Raw genomic sequence first — 16,886 nt, forward strand, 5'->3', positions numbered from 1 at the left:
TTTTGATTTAAGCTCAGGTCATGATCCCCAGGTCCCGGGATTGAGCCCCATGTCGGGCTCTGCACTCTGTGGGGAGCCTGCTTGAGGATTCTCTCTCTGCCCTTCCCCCGCTTGCCCTTTCTCTCTCTCTCCCTCTCGCAAATAAATAAATAAATCTTAAAAAAAAAAAAAACATCTCCCTAATTCCATTCTTTTTCCTCCTGCCATTTAAAGCCATAAAAAATATATACCTCTGAAGGGAGAATTATGTTCACAGAAGAAAGATTAGGTGAGCCACCAAGTGCGAACACCTATACCAAACTTCAGTGAAATAAAGAACTTTTATCAGAAGCTTTTAAGATTATTATATGTATGGTTGACCCACATCACCATAAGATTTAAAGTCAAGTCAGATATGTTTTTTAGTCCTTCTGTGTTGAGTGAACAGCTCCAAAGTAGAACTAAAGAGGAATAATGCACTTGAGCAACTTGACTGGCGTTCTGAACCCTGGACTCACCCACTTAGCGGATCTAAAGCCAAAGACCGTGGCTGAGCCAAGTCATCGCCCAGGACAATCGTGTGCTCGCATCTTCCTCTCCACACAGCCGTCAGCTGAATGGCCGAAATCTGGCCTGCCGCGCCGTCCACCCAGTAGAGGTTCCTCCCGATCCAGTCGACCGCTACACATTCTGACTTCATCCCTGAAGAGAGAGCGGAAACCATGCTGCACATGAATCCAGGCTGAGTCACGGCTCTTGCTAGGTTTCAGATCGTAGGCATCAGACTCGAAAACCATGTTAAGTCATCCTACAACTGGTGCACGCATCTCCATCAGAGCAATTTCTATTTGCAGAGGAGGATGACCATTAGAAATAGAGGCCGCTGGCTGACTCGCATGGTCTACTGAGGTGACAAAGCAGCTTTCCATCTCTAGCCCACTAGCAGGCCTCGGTCCCTTTTAGTGGAGAAGGTTTCACTGAATCAACGTTTAGACTGTTAATGGCCATTTATTCTGCGTGCTATATGTAGTTCGTAAGGGCAGGGTGAAGCCCGCATGGGACATACCCTTCACCACGGTTCCTTTCCTCTTTGTGTCCATACTAATCCACTTAATGCTTTCTGCACCGGGATCCATCCAGAAGACCTTCTGCCCCACTAAGTCATAGTCAATGGAGAAGATCATCACATTCTTGTCCACAGTCGTCAGAATGTCCTCCTTCAAGCTCCTCAAGCCGTAGAGGAGAAGGTTGAACTGAATCGCCACCAGCAGGATGGGTTCGGTACCTGCCAGATAAGAACTGCATTCAGCGTGTGGCCTTACGGAGCCTGAATGCTGAGCTCAGCGCTGTCTAAGGAACCAGAAAGCAAAGTAGCCTTTGCCTTCTCGCTGCCAGGGCTGGGGGTAGCCCGGTAGTTCACCCCTCGATGTGCTGCTTCTGCTAACACCCACCGTTTAAAGATACTTAGAATAAAGTCATGATTAGCATAAACTAGGAAAAAAGACATTTCTAACGAAGTATTTAGGCTCAGGTGGGCAGGAAAGAAAGGCTTGTCAAGACTTTTGACGCTTATTCTAACTTGAGGTAAGGCTGACCTGTGGCTAGAGGGACCCGGGCCGTCATCACGACAGCTTATCTGTAGACACCCTCCTAGATCTAATTCTATCTGAAATACTGCATTTAAAAAGGGGATCTGGAGAATGTTCTAGGCTTACTCGTCAGGCACAAGCAGGCAGGAGCGTTTAAGACTTGAGAAAGAAGGTCTGCCTTTGTATTCCTGGAGAGTCAGGACTTGGAAGTTCCTGACCCAGGGCTCAGGAGACATCAGGGTTCCGGCTTACCTGCTGCCTTACAGGTGTGGCCATCGGGCTCCAGTGAGTAGCCAGGGTGACAGGTGCAGCGGTAGGAGCCCTGGGTGTTGACACAGGTCTGACTGCAAGGCTGACCACCTGGCTTCTGGCACTCGTCCACATCTTTGCAGACCTGGCCACTGCTGCCCAGCTCAAAGCCTTGCTCACAAGCACATACCTGAAGGGATTTCAAGAACATTGAGACTTCCTGAAGACACTGACACATAACCCTAATGAAAACACCTGACTTTGCTATTAAAAGCACATGGTGATGTACTTGATTTCAGCAGCTCGAAATGAAAAGTTCTGAAAACCAACTTTGCTTTAAATTGTCATTCTTTCAGTCTTATCAATGCCACTGCACACCTCACACCCTTGCTACCACGGTGGGTCCTGAGTTAACGTAGGGGTCCAAGTTCAGCCCAGGACACCGAGAATCCCAGCAGAACCAGTAAGAGGCATGGAGACTGAACTGAACGGGCTGCCTGCCAAGGGAGAGGTTACCATGATCAGACATCAGAACACTATATTCTTCTACTTGCCCATCAGAGTCAAGGTCACGATGTTCAGCCAGCTGATAATGTTAGACCAGAACATGGGCAGTCCTCGATTTAAGGGCAGATCACATTCTAAATACACATATGGAAGACAAGTCCATAAAAACATCAGGCTTAGTCCCAAATGTCACCCCAAGCTCAGAGCTACAGAGTTACACCCACAGCAGAGTTTCTGGAGGCTGGGTGGTCAAGTTCTAGGAGACACGACCCAGGGGAGGAACCTGACAGGACTCCACAGGAGCCAGGAGGGACTCAGCGGACACGAGAGGACAGGTCAGGACAGCTCAGCCACGTAAGACGGAGGGTTTCATGAGCAGTCAGGACCGACCGACGAGTTCCCCCCGTCACTAGACTCAGTTTACGGCCGCCGGCGAGCAGTAGCGGCGTGAACTCACAGGCCCGTGCGGGGACCGGTAGCAGGCGTGGGAACACCGCGCCCCGCTGCATGCTGACGACAGGCACATTCCACCTTCATCGGAGCCGTCCGCACAGTCCTCCTTCCCGTCACACAGCAGGCGGAGGTCGAGGCAGCCGAGGGAGCGGCACTGGAACTCAGAGCTCGGGCACTTCTCGGGGCGGCCTCGAGAGGATGATTTTCTACTGTTATAGCATCTGCTCCCTGCCGCCCCGAACACCCCTTCCACAGCAAGGATGTGCAATCAAGACACCCCCGTCCTGTCAGGGCCAATGGCACCCGCCGGCTGAGCTGGCTTCTCGTGCCAAGAGGAAGCAAGCAGTCGGTGCCCCTGGGAGCCCCCTCCTTCAGGGGGAGCCCGCACACTTACACCCAGCCTCGTCGCTGCCGTCCTCACAATCTCTCTGCCCGTCACAGCGCCACACGTCAGGCACGCATTGGTCTCCGCCGGCACAGGACCACTGCCTGGAGCCACAGCGAAGCTTCTCGGGTTCACAGTCCTGAGCGGACAGTAACTCAGTCAGCGACACCGGCACTCAGAGCCCAGGATGGGGTTCTTGGAGGGAGAAAGAGCCTGGTTTACAAGACAATGCTCGAGTCCCTTTTGCAAGGGGGCCAGAGAAGCCCCAAGACTCAGAAAAACATTTTCAGCAGGTATTTAAGGGAAGAGGTCTAGGTAAAGCGAACCTGGCCATGAAGAGAAAAGAAAGGTCTTATTTTGTCCAATCGGGGCATCTTCATATAAGAAATCTAAGTATAAGGACGCCTGGGTGGCTCAGTGGGTTAAGCCTCTACCTTCAGCTCAGGTCATGATCTCAGGGTCCTGGGATCGAGCCCCGAATTGGGCTCTCTGCTCAGCAGGGAGCCTGCTTCCCCCTCTCCCTCTGCCTGCCTCTCTGCCTACTTGTGATCTCTCTTGCTCTCTGCCAAATAAATAAACAAAATCTTTAAAAAAAAAAAAGAAGAAGAAGAAGAAAGAAAGAAAGAAAGAAAGAAAAGAAATCTAGGAATAAGAATGATAAGAATGTGCTCTAGAAACTTTTCTTTAGAAGTCCTTTGCCATTTGGGGTCACCTGGGTGGCTCAGCTGGTGAAGCGTCTCCCTTCAGCTCAGATCCTGATCTCAGGGTCCTGGGACCAAGTCCCCCTTAACGCTCCCTGCTCAGTGGCGAGTCTGCTTCTCCCTCTGCCTCTCCCTTTTCCCCTGCTCTCGCTTTCAAATAAATAAATAAAATCTTAAAGAAAAAAAAAAAAGAAGAATTATTCCTTTGCCATTTCCAAAACCACCCCTAGCCCATTGACATTCTGGCCTGCCTTGCACCTCCCCTGGTGTGGACACTGTGCTTGGGGGCAGCACATGCTAGAGAAGGGGAGGGGACACCTGTGTCCCTGCTAACAGCCCTGAACCTTTACAGGCATTCTCACCCCCTCAGGTGCCATGAGGCCTATCTCCTACCCATTTGACATACGAGGAAGTAGAACATGAGGGAGTAAGTGTTTTCTTCTGGTCAAACACAAGCAGCAGGATTCAAGCCAGACTGCACCTCCCACAATGTGGCAGGGTCGTGGCTGCTCAGTGAGGGGGAGACAGAGCTTTGGAGCAGGTCTCTGGGGGGACATTTATACCAGAGCCATGAAGACCCAACACTTGCAAACCTACAATAAAAAGTCACTTAAACATTTGCCTTTTGACAAGAGATCTCACTCCAGACACCCTGATGTCGTGATGAGTGGCTCTCTGGGCTGGAGCGATGAGAAGCCTTCCTTCTCTGTTCTTGGGTTTTCTCACACTTTCTACGGGAAGACACATGATCCGGCTGTGAGGGGAAATCAGTTTTTCTGGAGAAGGGTGCCCTCCCTACCTTCTCATCCATCCCGTCTTCACAGTCAAAGTCACGGTCACAGAGCCACGCCACGGGCACACACTCTCCACTGCCCCGGCACTTCACCTCCCCCGACGGACACCGCAGCGGCCAGGCCACAGAGCAGCCGTCCTCATCCGAGTGGTCCAGGCAGTCTCGGTTCCCGTCGCAGTGCAGAAAGTGCGAGATGCATTGGCCGTTCTCGCACTGAAATTCAAAGGCGCTGCACTTTACCTGAACTAGAAAACAAAGCTTTGGGTAAGAAGTCAGCCAGATGTGGAAGCCATTTGAGGGCACGTGGAGCGGTTTGAAGACTCCCCAGTTTTCTGCTGTCACCTGGGGAACTAAACCTCAGCCCTCAAGGTGGTTAAATAGTCTTAGGCTAGAGAAGTCCTACTAAATAGCCCAGAAGAACCCTGTCTCGGAGAATGAGGGCTGGGGGACAGGCAGGGGGCACACATGGAAGGACACTGGGAGAGGCTGAGGAGTAGGACTCCTCTCTGGGACCTTACTGTCATCCATGAGGAGAGAAAGTCTCTCATGACATCCAACATACCCTACATGTTATGTTCTTGGGCTCAGTTCCTACAGATAGAAGTTGCTTGACTTGGCTCAAGAAAAAAGCTTAGGTCCTATGCAAAACCATAAATATGCACTGAAAAGGAAATTATACCCAGTGTTCCTTCCTGCCTCTCCTGATGTTCTTCTCGTAAACCCAAGTGCACGGATACTGTCCAGCTACTCCATGGCCTCTGCATTCAAATCTGTCATGATACCTCACCCAGCTTCCTCTTCTTCCCATTTCAATTCTCCAAATTCTCTCTCCTACCCTATTCCCACAATGTGATTAAGGGCCTTGAAACAGGCCACCGGGAAGACTAAAAAGAAAGATGGCATATCCTAACGAAAAGAGAGGAAAGCAATCACACCTAAAGATAAGGATGGCCGACCACACGAGAAGACCTAGGATCAAAATTAAAACCTTCAAGATGGTCGATTCTTGCTCAAGAAACATTGCGTCAAGTAGACTAGTTCTCCACTAATGGGAATCTTGTCACAAAGAGGGAAGTGTTGTACCACGATCTCCAACATCCAACTCAGATCCTTTCATCCAGTCTGCTAACTTTGTGGTAAGTACTGTCCCTCTTCGCTATTTGCAGATTCTTTATTTACACATTCACCTACTTGCCAAAATTCATACCCCCACCCTCAAATCCATGCTCCCACGCTTTCACGGTCATCTGAAGATACGCCTACACAAAGCAGAAAAACACTCGTGTCCCCTAGCGCGCGTTTCCCGCTGAGATGGAATGAGTTGACGCTCTGCCTTCTAGTTTCCGTCCTCACACTGGAAACAAGTGTCCTTTCCAAAGTCTCTTTAGAGCCATAGTTCCCACATGTTTGTACTCTGGGGGAATTCTGCTGTTGAAAAGCTCCCCCCAAGGGCAGAGCGGAAATGTGGTCTGGCGTTCCTAGTGCGAGACGTTGAGAGCCGTCGAGAGCCGCCTCACGGAGCAAACGCTGTGTCAAGCTTTGTTGGGGCAGGTGTTACAGTGCTGGGGTCGCGGCTTCAGTGTCAATGAGCTGACAATGTGCATATCAAGTAGTCTCTAAACAGCCTGCACTAAAGTAAGGTTTTATGTTGGTCAGTCGACAAAAGTACTGTCACGAGAGAGTCTCAGAAATGTTGCCCTGTGTCTCTTCTATGGGCAGCGATGTGGGGTCTGTGCATTCGGGGTCGGTGGCAACCTCGTAGAAGACAACGTCCCCGACGTGAGCCGCACGGCACTTACCGCATCCTTGTTCATCGCTCCTGTCAGAACAGTCGGGGTGGCCGTCACACAGCCAGCTCTTGGGGACACAGCGAGTCTCGTTGTCACAACGCAGAGAACAATCTTCAGCGGGCTTCCAGCAGCCCAGCTCGTCAGACCCATCGGAGCACTGCTGAGCCCCATCACAGCGGAAGGTCTCCTCAATGCACTGGTTTCCGTTCAGACACCGGAAGAGCCCTACGACGGGAAGGACCGGGGGTTTGCACCGTCTGCTCAGTCCTACTGAAGGCTGAAAGTTAGATGAACGCCCCCTCACTCTGGGGCTTAAGGGGTAGACTACATCCTATCTGATCAAGCTCTATAGCTTATCTAATCCCTAAGCAAGCTTTAATAAAGTGCTCAGGTCAGTTAAATTAACCAGCTGAACGAGGCTGTTTCAGTAATAAGGACTCCTATTGGTTTGGGTACTTGAACAACTTACAGAAAATCACTGCCAAATCTGTTCTTAGTGGTCCATTCTGGTCGGCTTATGGCTCAGCCTTTATAAAGGCAAACCCTGGAACACTTAAGCAAATTTAAGGAGGCAAGGAAGCAATAGTTAAAAATTACACCCGGTAAAACGTCCGACTTAACGTGATAAAACGGACACTGGCAGCGTCCATATTCCGACAGACTAGGACCTTTAGCTACGACATTTTACCGAGGGGAGGCAAGGGTACTTGTGATCAACGCTGGTCACTCCTACCACGTGGCATTCCTCCTGACACAGAGACAGACCTGGTCTGCTGCAGAATCGGGCACAGTCCCCTTCGTCCGAGCCGTCCTGACAGTCCGGCTTGCCATCGCAGAGGTACTCCCGAGAAACGCATTCCTCCCCGTTCCGACAGGGGACAGAAGACGGGGTACAGAGCAGTGGGGGTGCAAGAGGAAGCGCGGAAGGACCATCTGCGGCCACCCCTTCAAGCTCAGGATCTGCAATAAACAGTGGCGTCGGCAAGGCTGGCCCTGGGCTCCGGGCACCGGAGACTTGCTTCTGCGGCCCCTCCTCCCAGAGCCAGGTTGGGGCCCGGCAGCTACGTGTGCCTCCCTCGTAAGAAGAAAAAAGTGAAATGGCCTCAAAGCCTAGATCCTTTGGTCAGACGTGATCCATTGGCCCATCATCATCTAATGGCTTCACATTTGGGCAAATCGTTTTCTCCTTCACGCCTAATAACTTCTTCTCCTGCCTGATACTAGCTGCTAGGAATGAAAAATAAAGTTTTGGGCGCCTGGGGGGCTCAGTTTTTAAGCCTCAGTCTGCTTTTGGCTCAGGTCATGATCCCGGGATCCTAGGATTGGGGCCCCCATAGGGCTCGCTGCTCGGTAAGAAGCCTGCTTCTCCATCTCCCACTCCCCCTATTTGTGTTCCCTCTCTCGCTGTGTCTCTCTCTGTCAAATAAATAAAATCTTAAAAAAAAAAAAAAAATCAAGTTTCTGTAGACAGGGCCTGGTTCTGGTTCACTCCCTGCTACAGCCCTATAACCAAGCCGCAGCCGACCCCCCCCCCCCCCCCCCCGCCCCACTCCTGTGATAAAGTTTCGGCTTTGTCTGCCTCAAGGTCCAGAAACTAACTTTTTGGCTCTGGGCCAAAGGCTTATGTGAAGAGGGAAAAAGCAGTCATCCGCAGGGTAATCTGAACTACCAGGGCAGCTCCAACAGCCAGGAGAACCTGCCCCCATGTCCACAGCCCCTGGATGGTTCCTCAAAGGGTCCTCTGCAAGATGCTGCTGCTGGGGGAAGGGGGTAACTTGGTAAAATCTGTTCGGGAAAGTGCTTCTGAACAAATTAAATGGATCTCTTTACCTCCAGATGAAGAGGTTTAAGATGCTAACATATGAGAGGACTCCCCAAAGGGGTTATGGTGGGCAAACTTCTGGAAGTTTTGCTGGGGGTCATGTCAATGTAGCAACTTTGAGAAACGTGTGTGTGTGTGTGTGTGACTCTTAATCCTCCAGGATAAGGCCGAGTGAGGGGGAAGGCCTGTGGCGCTGTGAGTACCGACAACAGCCAATACAAAGACTCCCCCACCCCACCCCCCAGGATTTTACCCTCCGCAAACACACAGACCAGAGGCAAAGAAAGTGATTTCAAAGAAGAACCCCACAGAGGAAGACTTGCCTGGGACCTGCTGGTTCTCAGCCAGGATGATCAGGGTCCTCACATATGGCTCTTTGGACAAGGTGAAGGGCTCCAGGGTCCTCCTGTCCCACAGCAGGAGGGCTCCCCTGTGCACGGTCACCAGGTAGGGCTCGTGAGCTGCAAGAATGCCGTCACTCCAGGTCTTGTTCAAAGCGTATGTTCTGTTTTTTAGGAGACTCAGACTTTGCAAACCTAAGGAAGAGTCAAGTGCTCACAGGCTGGCAGAGAGTAACCTGTGTCGGGGTGGGGGGTGGGCAGTGGGGGGTAGGGACAGACGCATGGGTAGCCCTTGACTGAGAGTCAATGAGCCCCACTGAAAAGCCCAGACTCTTTCTATTGAGTTTTGTAGGTTTTAGTTTTGCAGTTAAAGATAGTCCCGGAAAGTGTTTAAAGCTCCAGGAACTGGAGATCTGCCACCTGTGAGCGTCAGGCAAGCCCTATCCTATCTTCAGGCAGCATGCAAACACACTCAGTTGCCCACACGAAGCCACCAGCCCTTGGGGGCAGCTCCTGGTGGAGAAGACGGTCGGAGCCGGCAGCCAGGCAGAAGTTGTCTCTGGTACCCAGTGGACCGAGCACCTCTGCTTCATTTGCAAGGCAGGTTTGGGTTTGTTACGTTTGCTCATGGAGGCAGAGACCCATTCCAAACCAAAAGCGACTAAGCATGTTAGCTCTGCAGTTTTCTGCCTTTCAAGTCAAAAATCTAGACTTACCAAGGAAACTGAGTCTGAGCTGAGGGACGCGTGCCCAAGCCGTAACTATGAGAACCTAATTCAAGCCCAGGTCTAGCTAGTTCTCGGAATGAGCGCATTCCTCACGCAGTAACAAGCCTTACCACCACCGCTTCCCGGCTTCTACCAACCACTGCTCTGCGTGGCGCTTACCTAACCCTTTGGCCGTCCAGAGGATGCTAGACGCGCCGAGGTCCAAGGTCATGTGGGTGTCTGCCGTCCAGGTGCCTGTCCAGACTTGCCGTCTGGTTTTGCCATCGAGGGTCATACTTTGCAAGTGCTTCCCACTCTCCACCCAGTAGAGCACTCTCTCTGGCCAGTCGAGAAAAAGATGCAGTATAATGCGGCCTGTTGTGTAGAGGGTCCGGGTGTCTGGGCCAGGGAGTCCAGTCTTCTGGATAGCACGTCGGTCACACGGCAGCCAGTACAAGTTCCCCGTGGATATGTCCACCTTTGCTGAGCAGACTGTGAGGGCGGGAAAGGAACTCCCATTAGGACATTCAAATACATTCGTGCACGCCCTTAACGTTTTGGAAGGGAGACACTCAGAGGGATGTGAAGCCGGGTCCCTAACGAGCCCACATACCTTGTTCACATGAGGAGTCCCATCAGACCTACTCTGGTTCTAGGCCCTTATCTGTCATATGAGCTCATGTGATCCTCACAACCTGCTGGTAAGAGAGACAGCCACTGCCTTTTAGGAGTTGTGTATCTAAGCTGCAACACTTATGTTTGAACGCAGACTTGCAACTCTGCTTTCACCTCCCTCTTCACCGGTTACGTACGACAATCAATCAATTACATGCCAAGTGCCTGGAACTGAAATGGCTACAGGAAAGCAGAGACTGGGGGAAGTGTCACCACAGCAGTGGTATGCAAGGTCACCCGTAGAGTGGGCGGGGAGTGAGGAGACCTAGAGCTTGAGGACAGAGATAGGACAGGGACCAAGTATATAAAAGCCACAAAGTGGTAGCTTTTAAGCATAACAGACGTGGGCACTAGCCCACCAAGCACTCCCTACCCCCATTCTGCCAACTAGACCCACGTAAGTGGATCTCAGCTAGGCAGTACCTACCCTAGGGTGAGTACAGCTTTAAAGTTAAGAGCAGTATTGGGCTGGAAGTCAGACTGCCATTTTTGAAGCACATTCCAAGATAAGGTGTCAGCTAATTACTGTGGCTCAGTTCCGGCAAATGCGTGATAGGGACAGGGCTTCTCCCAGTTTTGAGGATTCGAGTAGGTACCTATGAAAAGCATAGGAGAGCATCTGTTCTTTGCACAAGTTCGGAGCGGCCAGTTGTTGAATTCAGGAACACTGCAAGCTTGCTGTCCAATATAGTCATTTTTAAAATTAAATCACATCAACTTAACTGCACTTGAAACAAAAATACTCCGGTCCTTGCTTTCCTGCACTTTGCTACTCCATGCTCCTTCTAAACTCTGTGATAAGTCACCTTACATTGTGAGCCTAAAACCTGCCACTGTGGGAGTATTTTCCACCAGAGGCATTGGCAAACCCTCCAAATCAGGGCTTGATTTGTTTTCAGTTTCATTTTCTAGACCAGGAACTGACAAAGAATGGCCCTGGGGCCAATTCCAACCTTTGGCGTGTTTTTGTAAATTCCAGGGGAACACACCATGGTCCCTAACGCACATATGGTGGTCGGCTCCTTTGCAGACAGAACAGCACAGTGCCCGACCAGCCTGAAATAGTTGCTGTCTGGCCTTTTATAGAAGGAGGCTGACAACCCTGGTCTGGACTTACGTGGCAGAGGAAAGTGTTCATATTGCCAATTAAACTTACATGTGTCACACCTATGCCCACGACATTTTAGAGACCACAGAAGTTGGGAAAACATTTTCCTAGATTTTGAAAACTATTTTCCAAATCCACAAATCAGTCCCTTTGGTCAATAAAGTAATTTCAATTAGTCTTCACTGCTACACTTCCCACTAGTTTACAGAAGCAACTGTCAAATTACGTTAGAGTAGGACTGTATTTGCTCTGATGGCAGCGACTCTGTGCCAAATTGGATAGCAGTCGAGCATTTATTCATAGTTGGATTTTGTTAAATTCTGATTGAACTGCAGCTATAAACTGCTTTTTTTATTCTGAATTCTTGGATCTGTAACCAATCTGAAAATCATGTACCTACATGAAAATTACAACAAAGAATGTTGTATAGTTTGTTATTTGTAAATTGTGCTACAACATTTATATAGGCAAGCTTTATTGCAAACCTATATAATGCATCTATGTGCACATTCCCCACGCTCCCACCACCTCACAGAGCTGGGTCTTAGTAGAACACTCTGTGGTGTGCCGGAATGTTTCAGAACTCCAAGGTTGGTGCGCCTGGGTGGCTCAGTCCTGAAGTGTCTGCCTTTGGCTCAGGTCATGATCCCAGAGTCCTGGGAATGAGCCCCGCACTGGGCTCCCTGCTCAGCGGGAAGCCTGCTTTTCTCTCTCCCACTCTCCCTGCTTGTGTTCCTCCTCTCACTATCTCTCTCTCTGTCAAATAAATAAATAAAAGCTTTAAAAAAAAAGAAGAACTCAAATGTTAACTACGAGGGAGACTGACAAACAGATGAGGCACGAAGCTGGGGCGTGGGTAGAAGGGAGAAGCCTGTACACACAGGGTTCCTGAGTTCTAGTTCTTCCCACTTCCTGGCTGTGAGGGTGGGAGGTTTTACTATTCCCCGTGTTTTCACGTGGAGGAACTTGCACAGAGTTGTCCCCCACATTCCTTAAGTCACCCCAGGAAAGAAGGGACTTAAGGCTGGCCAGTTAGTAAGAAGAGACTAGCCACACCCAGATCAACTTCTCTCTTCTATGGGCTCTGCCTTCTGCACAGAAGACACGTTCTGTCTGGGATTAGCTTTAACTGGTGCTGTCTGCACGGTTGCCAGGGCCACAGAAGGTTCTTTGAGCGATTCTGTACAGGTTTCTTTAGGCACTCTTGCCTAAAACAGAATTCTGGAACCCTCCCTTTTTTTTTTTTTTTTTTCCTAAAGCAATCTCCTCTGTATTTCCTAGCCTACATTTTTCAATGAGGACAAGATTCACTCATTCAAGAGAAAACACTGGGGCACCTGGATGACAGAGTTGGTTAAGCATCTGACTCATGATTTTGGCTCGGGCCGTGATCTCAGGGTCAACAGATCAAGCCCCACATTGGGCTCGACACTCAGTATGAGTGTGTTTAAGCATCTTTCTCCCTCTGGCCCTCCCCACCATGTGCTCTCTTTCCCATTCTCAAATAAATCTTCTAAAAAAAAAAGAGAGAGAGAGAGAGACAACACTGGTATTAGCACCCTCTGATGCAAGGGGAAGCTGAAAGCTGCATGCTCACCGGGGTCGTAAGGAGACCCTGGGCTCTGCAAACAGGTCCCCGTAGGTAGTAACCAGCCTGATCCCCGCTCTGAAGGGTCTGCCTGGCTTTGTCATGCTTTCACTCACTTTGTAGGAAGAAACGCACCTGTGTGGCGTTTACAGAGCCCACAGGTTAAGGGCTCTGTGCCAAGACTGCCCCTGCTTCTGAAGCCAGTCACAAGTCTAGGGTACCACCAGCACTCTGAGCCACTGGCTCTAAATCAGGGTTCCCACAACCTCCTTGGGTTTGGTAATCTGCTGCTCACAGAACTGAGGGAAACAAATTTATTGGTTTATTTCATAAGAGATACAGATGAACGGCTGGACAAAGAGAGCCACAGGGCCACATCCAAAGGGCCCAGAAATAGGAGCTTCTGTTCCCATGGAGATGGGCTGCACCACCCTCCCGGCACACAGATGTGTTCACCAACCCGGAAGCTCTACTGAAGCCCCCGCTTTGGGGATTTCATGGCAGCATCATTACATAGGTGTGATGGGTCCCCGATTCCATTTCCAGCCCCTAGCCCCTCTCCCCTCTCCAGAGAACAGGAAGTGGAGCTGAAAGTTCTAAGCTTCCAGTTACGGCTTGATCTTTCTGGTAAACAGCCTCCCAGAGTCGGTGGTAAGGTTTTTAAATTTTTCTGACCTTAAGTCTGGGTAATGTAGAAATGGACCTTAAATTCAATGCTACATTGCACTGCAGACCCCACCAAACTTGGCTCATTCTAACTAAGCTCTTCCTATGACCTAGAAAATTCCAAACAGCTTTGGGGAGGGAGCTCTGTGTCTGGTGCTTTCCCTCAGGAAGTTACGAAGGTCTTAAGAACTCTGTGCTAGTAAGCAGGGGACAGAGACGTACATATTTTCTTTTATTTCAGAGCCACGTACCACAGGGACTCAACATTCCACACTAGAAGCCAGCTCAAATGAAACTGCCAGTCCCTTACAAACCCTCAATGTGATCATTGTAACACAGAACCCTACTAGCTAAGATTAGCCAGTGGCGTGAAGGTGGCATTTTAATTGGTGGGGAGAAATAGGAAGAAATTCAAGATCACGACTTTCCTCAGACAGCCACCAGATGTGTTTCAAGAATGCGGTCCATTCCACTCTTTCCTGAAAGTTCTCTGGGGCAGGTACCGGAAGTTCCTAGGTGCCAGGCGTTGTACTTGCCCACAGGACTCAGCAGAACCTACTGCTCAGAAGCGTGTTGGAGGAACATGCATTTCAATATGGCGCTTCCTGTAGTAAAGCCTATCATTGGTGCTTAGAGTAACAGGGGCCCAGACATTCAGAAATCAAATTGCTCACCCTAGAGCTCTAGCCCCAGATCTCTTTTACAAGGTAGATGTTTGCCTTTAGGTAGAGTACACAGCGCTAAAGATGGGCCGTGCCATTCAGCAGTGTGAGAGAGGAGAGAAAGGATCTATTGCCACATTAAGAAAATATCTCTCTAGTTGTCTCAGAAATCTGCATTGCAAACCACTTCTAAATTAGTGCAAGAAAAATCTGCAATGCAAAACTGAAATATTTAAGGTCTATTTCTATCCTACCCAAACTTAAGGCCAGAAAAATAGAATTTCAAAAAACTTACTACTGACCCTAGGATTTCCCAAATCACAGTAGTCTTTTAACAGCCTGTATTCCTCTTAAAAATATAAAGTTAAGTCAGACAGTCCATGTTTAAATTACCTTAAAACCATCCTTTGGCATTAAGGTTGATTCAGATCAGGTAAGGTTTTTTTGTTGTTTTTTGGGTTTGGGTTTTGTTTTTGTTTTGTTTTGTTTTTGTTTTGTTTTGTTTTAGTTAATTTTAAAGCCAGGAAATAAAAGGGGAAAAATCCAAAATAGCCATCCAGCTTACCTGTGTGCTCTGTCCAAATCTCTTGCTTTTCTCCTGAATAGCCAGCTGAGCAGAACAGCTGTCCCCCGGCATTTGTCCAGTAGACGAGGTTTCTTTTCCAGTCAATATCCAGTAAATAGATGTTTCTCGAATGCTCTTGAACTAGGGTTCTCTCTATAGCAGTTCCCATAAAACCAACTTTCAACAAGTAGAGACGTTTGCCAGACGAAAATACTATCTTTAACTCTACCAAGAGAAAGGAGAGATTTACCATTTGGCCATTTGTCAGATAAGCCCCCTGCTCCCTTCTTGAGTAAACTCTCCAGCTGAGGAACACGTAGAAAGGGGTCTTAGCAAGTTCGCTTCTGAGGCATGAATACAGCATGAAAGCCTGAGCTTCCTTGGAGAAGGGAGTCATTTGGGCAAATGAAGTATTGCTCTGCTTTCCCAAATCACTAAAGCTTTCAAATTTCTGCTGGAAGGTTAACAGAGAGCCACAAGGATTAGGGCTGGGCGGTGCCCCATCTGTTTCAGTCATGCCCTCAAACCCTTGCTCATGGTGCACAAGTCTCAGTAGAAAGAATTTTAAATTCGATTGCCTATTTAAAGCAAAGTTACTCGGGTATTTAGCTGTATATGTAATGTTCAAGATACAATTTTTAAAACTTTTTAAAAGATTTATTAATTTATTTGAGAGAGGAAGAGCGCATGAGCAGGGGGAGGGGTAGAGGGAGAAGCAAACCCCCGGCTGAGCAGGGAGCCTGACACAGGGCTGGATCCCAGGACCCCAGGATCATGACCTGAGCCGAAGGCAGATGCTGAACTGACTGAGCCACCCAGGTGCCCCTCAAGATACAAGTCAAAGTGAAGTCCTGAGTTCGGCACAACAGCGTATTTATTACGTGCACCGTGATCGCATCCGGCATCTACCCCTGAGAATTATGTTTTTTAAAGGTGGTTAGAGCATGAAGATATTTATATCTTTATCCTTCTTAAAACCTGAGTGTTCTTTAGCAAAAAAGTAATGTGGGAGGCACCTGGGTGGCTCAGTTGGTTAAGCGTTAAACTCTCAGTTTCAGTTCAGGTTATAATCTCAGGATTGTAAGATCAAGCCCTGCACTGGGTTCCGCACTCAGAGGGCTCTGCTTGCGATTCTCTCTCTCTCTCCTTTTACCCCTCCTCTCACTTCTGTACCTCTGTGCACGCTCTCTCTCTAAAATAAATAAAATCTTTCCCCAAAAAAGTAATTTGGATAGAGATGTTCAAAGGAGCTTGTAGGCCTTAATATTTCAAAGCAAAACAACAAGAATTTATGTTAACCATACTGCAATAGACCCTGCTTACAAACCTAGGTCAGAGTACACAAGCATAAGACTACGGAGCATTTCTTTCTTGTACCAACTTAATTTTGGGGTAAAACTGACTGGTGTAACCTATTATTCCTACTTTAAAATCAAACAAACCCTAGTACTCATTAACAGATGAATGGAGAAACCAAAATATAAATTAAATGATTATTCAAGGAAGGGAATTCTGACACATATTACAACATGAACCTTAAAGATAGTAAAGGAAAATAAGCCAGCAGCCAAAGGACAAATACTGTAGGATTCCACTTCTATGACGTTCGTAGAGTTGTCACGTTCATATAGAAAGTAGAATGGTGGTCTAGGGCTGGGGCTGGGGGAGAGGAATGGGAGTTATTGTTTAGTGGGTACAAAATTTCAGTTTAGGAAGATGAAAACGTTCTGGAGAGGGAAGCCTGAGTGACTCAGTCAGTTAGAAGGCCAACTCTTGATCTCGGCTCAGGGTGTGATCTCAGCATCATGAGACCAAGCTCCGAGTCAGGCTCTGCGCTCAGTGTGGAACCTGCTTGGGACTCTCTCCCTCTCCCTCTTCCTCCGTCCTACTCTTGCTCTCACTCTAAACAAAGATCTTTCTTTAAAAAAAGAAAAAGTTCTGGAGATGGATGGTAACGATAGTTGCATAAAAACGTAGATGCACTCAATGCTACTACATGCTTGAAAGTGGTTAAAATACTAAGCTTTATGTTCTATACTTTCAACACAATAATAAAAGAACTTAATATTTTTGGATAATAAAACTTAACAAGGTAAGGTTGTCAGTATACAAGTGATTGATCCCAAAATGGAATGAGTCTCCCTGAGCCAAGTCCATTTGCCTCAGCATACTCACCGCTACATGTACCGGAAGGCAAAAGGAACATTCCCTCCGGGCAAACACACTTATAGCCCTTGGGATGGACAGGGGACAGGAGACAGAGGTGGCTGCATGAGCCTGGAGCACATGCTGGGGGTCTGCCTGTT

At 48.6% G+C, this 16,886-nt stretch overlaps 1 protein-coding gene across 5 annotated transcripts in view; it reads right to left on the bottom strand.

Moving 5' to 3' along the window:
• Nucleotides 1-16,886, bottom strand: part of LOC116581867 (prolow-density lipoprotein receptor-related protein 1-like) — a 42,700-nt gene that overhangs the window by 13,315 nt on the left and 12,499 nt on the right. For 4 of the 5 annotated variants that reach the window (XR_004282275.1, XM_032329156.1, XM_032329155.1 and 1 more), the window contains exons 12-23: nucleotides 16,756-16,881; nucleotides 14,581-14,805; nucleotides 9,497-9,808; nucleotides 8,592-8,804; nucleotides 7,212-7,406; nucleotides 6,456-6,671; nucleotides 4,663-4,901; nucleotides 3,172-3,301; nucleotides 2,782-2,966; nucleotides 1,821-2,007; nucleotides 1,046-1,264; nucleotides 498-681 (exon numbers count right to left, since the gene is read on the bottom strand). Coding sequence is in view for 4 of the 5 variants with exons in the window: in XM_032329156.1 (XP_032185047.1) it covers nucleotides 498-681; nucleotides 1,046-1,264; nucleotides 1,821-2,007; nucleotides 2,782-2,966; nucleotides 3,172-3,301; nucleotides 4,663-4,901; nucleotides 6,456-6,671; nucleotides 7,212-7,406; nucleotides 8,592-8,804; nucleotides 9,497-9,808; nucleotides 14,581-14,805; nucleotides 16,756-16,881 (2,431 nt within the window). In the remaining variant the exon portion in view is untranslated. The remainder of the gene's footprint in view (nucleotides 1-497; nucleotides 682-1,045; nucleotides 1,265-1,820; nucleotides 2,008-2,781; nucleotides 2,967-3,171; nucleotides 3,302-4,662; nucleotides 4,902-6,455; nucleotides 6,672-7,211; nucleotides 7,407-8,591; nucleotides 8,805-9,496; nucleotides 9,809-14,580; nucleotides 14,806-16,755; nucleotides 16,882-16,886) is intronic. The other variant, XM_032329157.1, reaches the window with a different exon arrangement.

The sequence above is a fragment of the Mustela erminea genome, chromosome 21, assembly GCF_009829155.1.
Source record: "Mustela erminea isolate mMusErm1 chromosome 21, mMusErm1.Pri, whole genome shotgun sequence".
Lineage (NCBI taxonomy): Eukaryota > Metazoa > Chordata > Mammalia > Carnivora > Mustelidae > Mustela > Mustela erminea.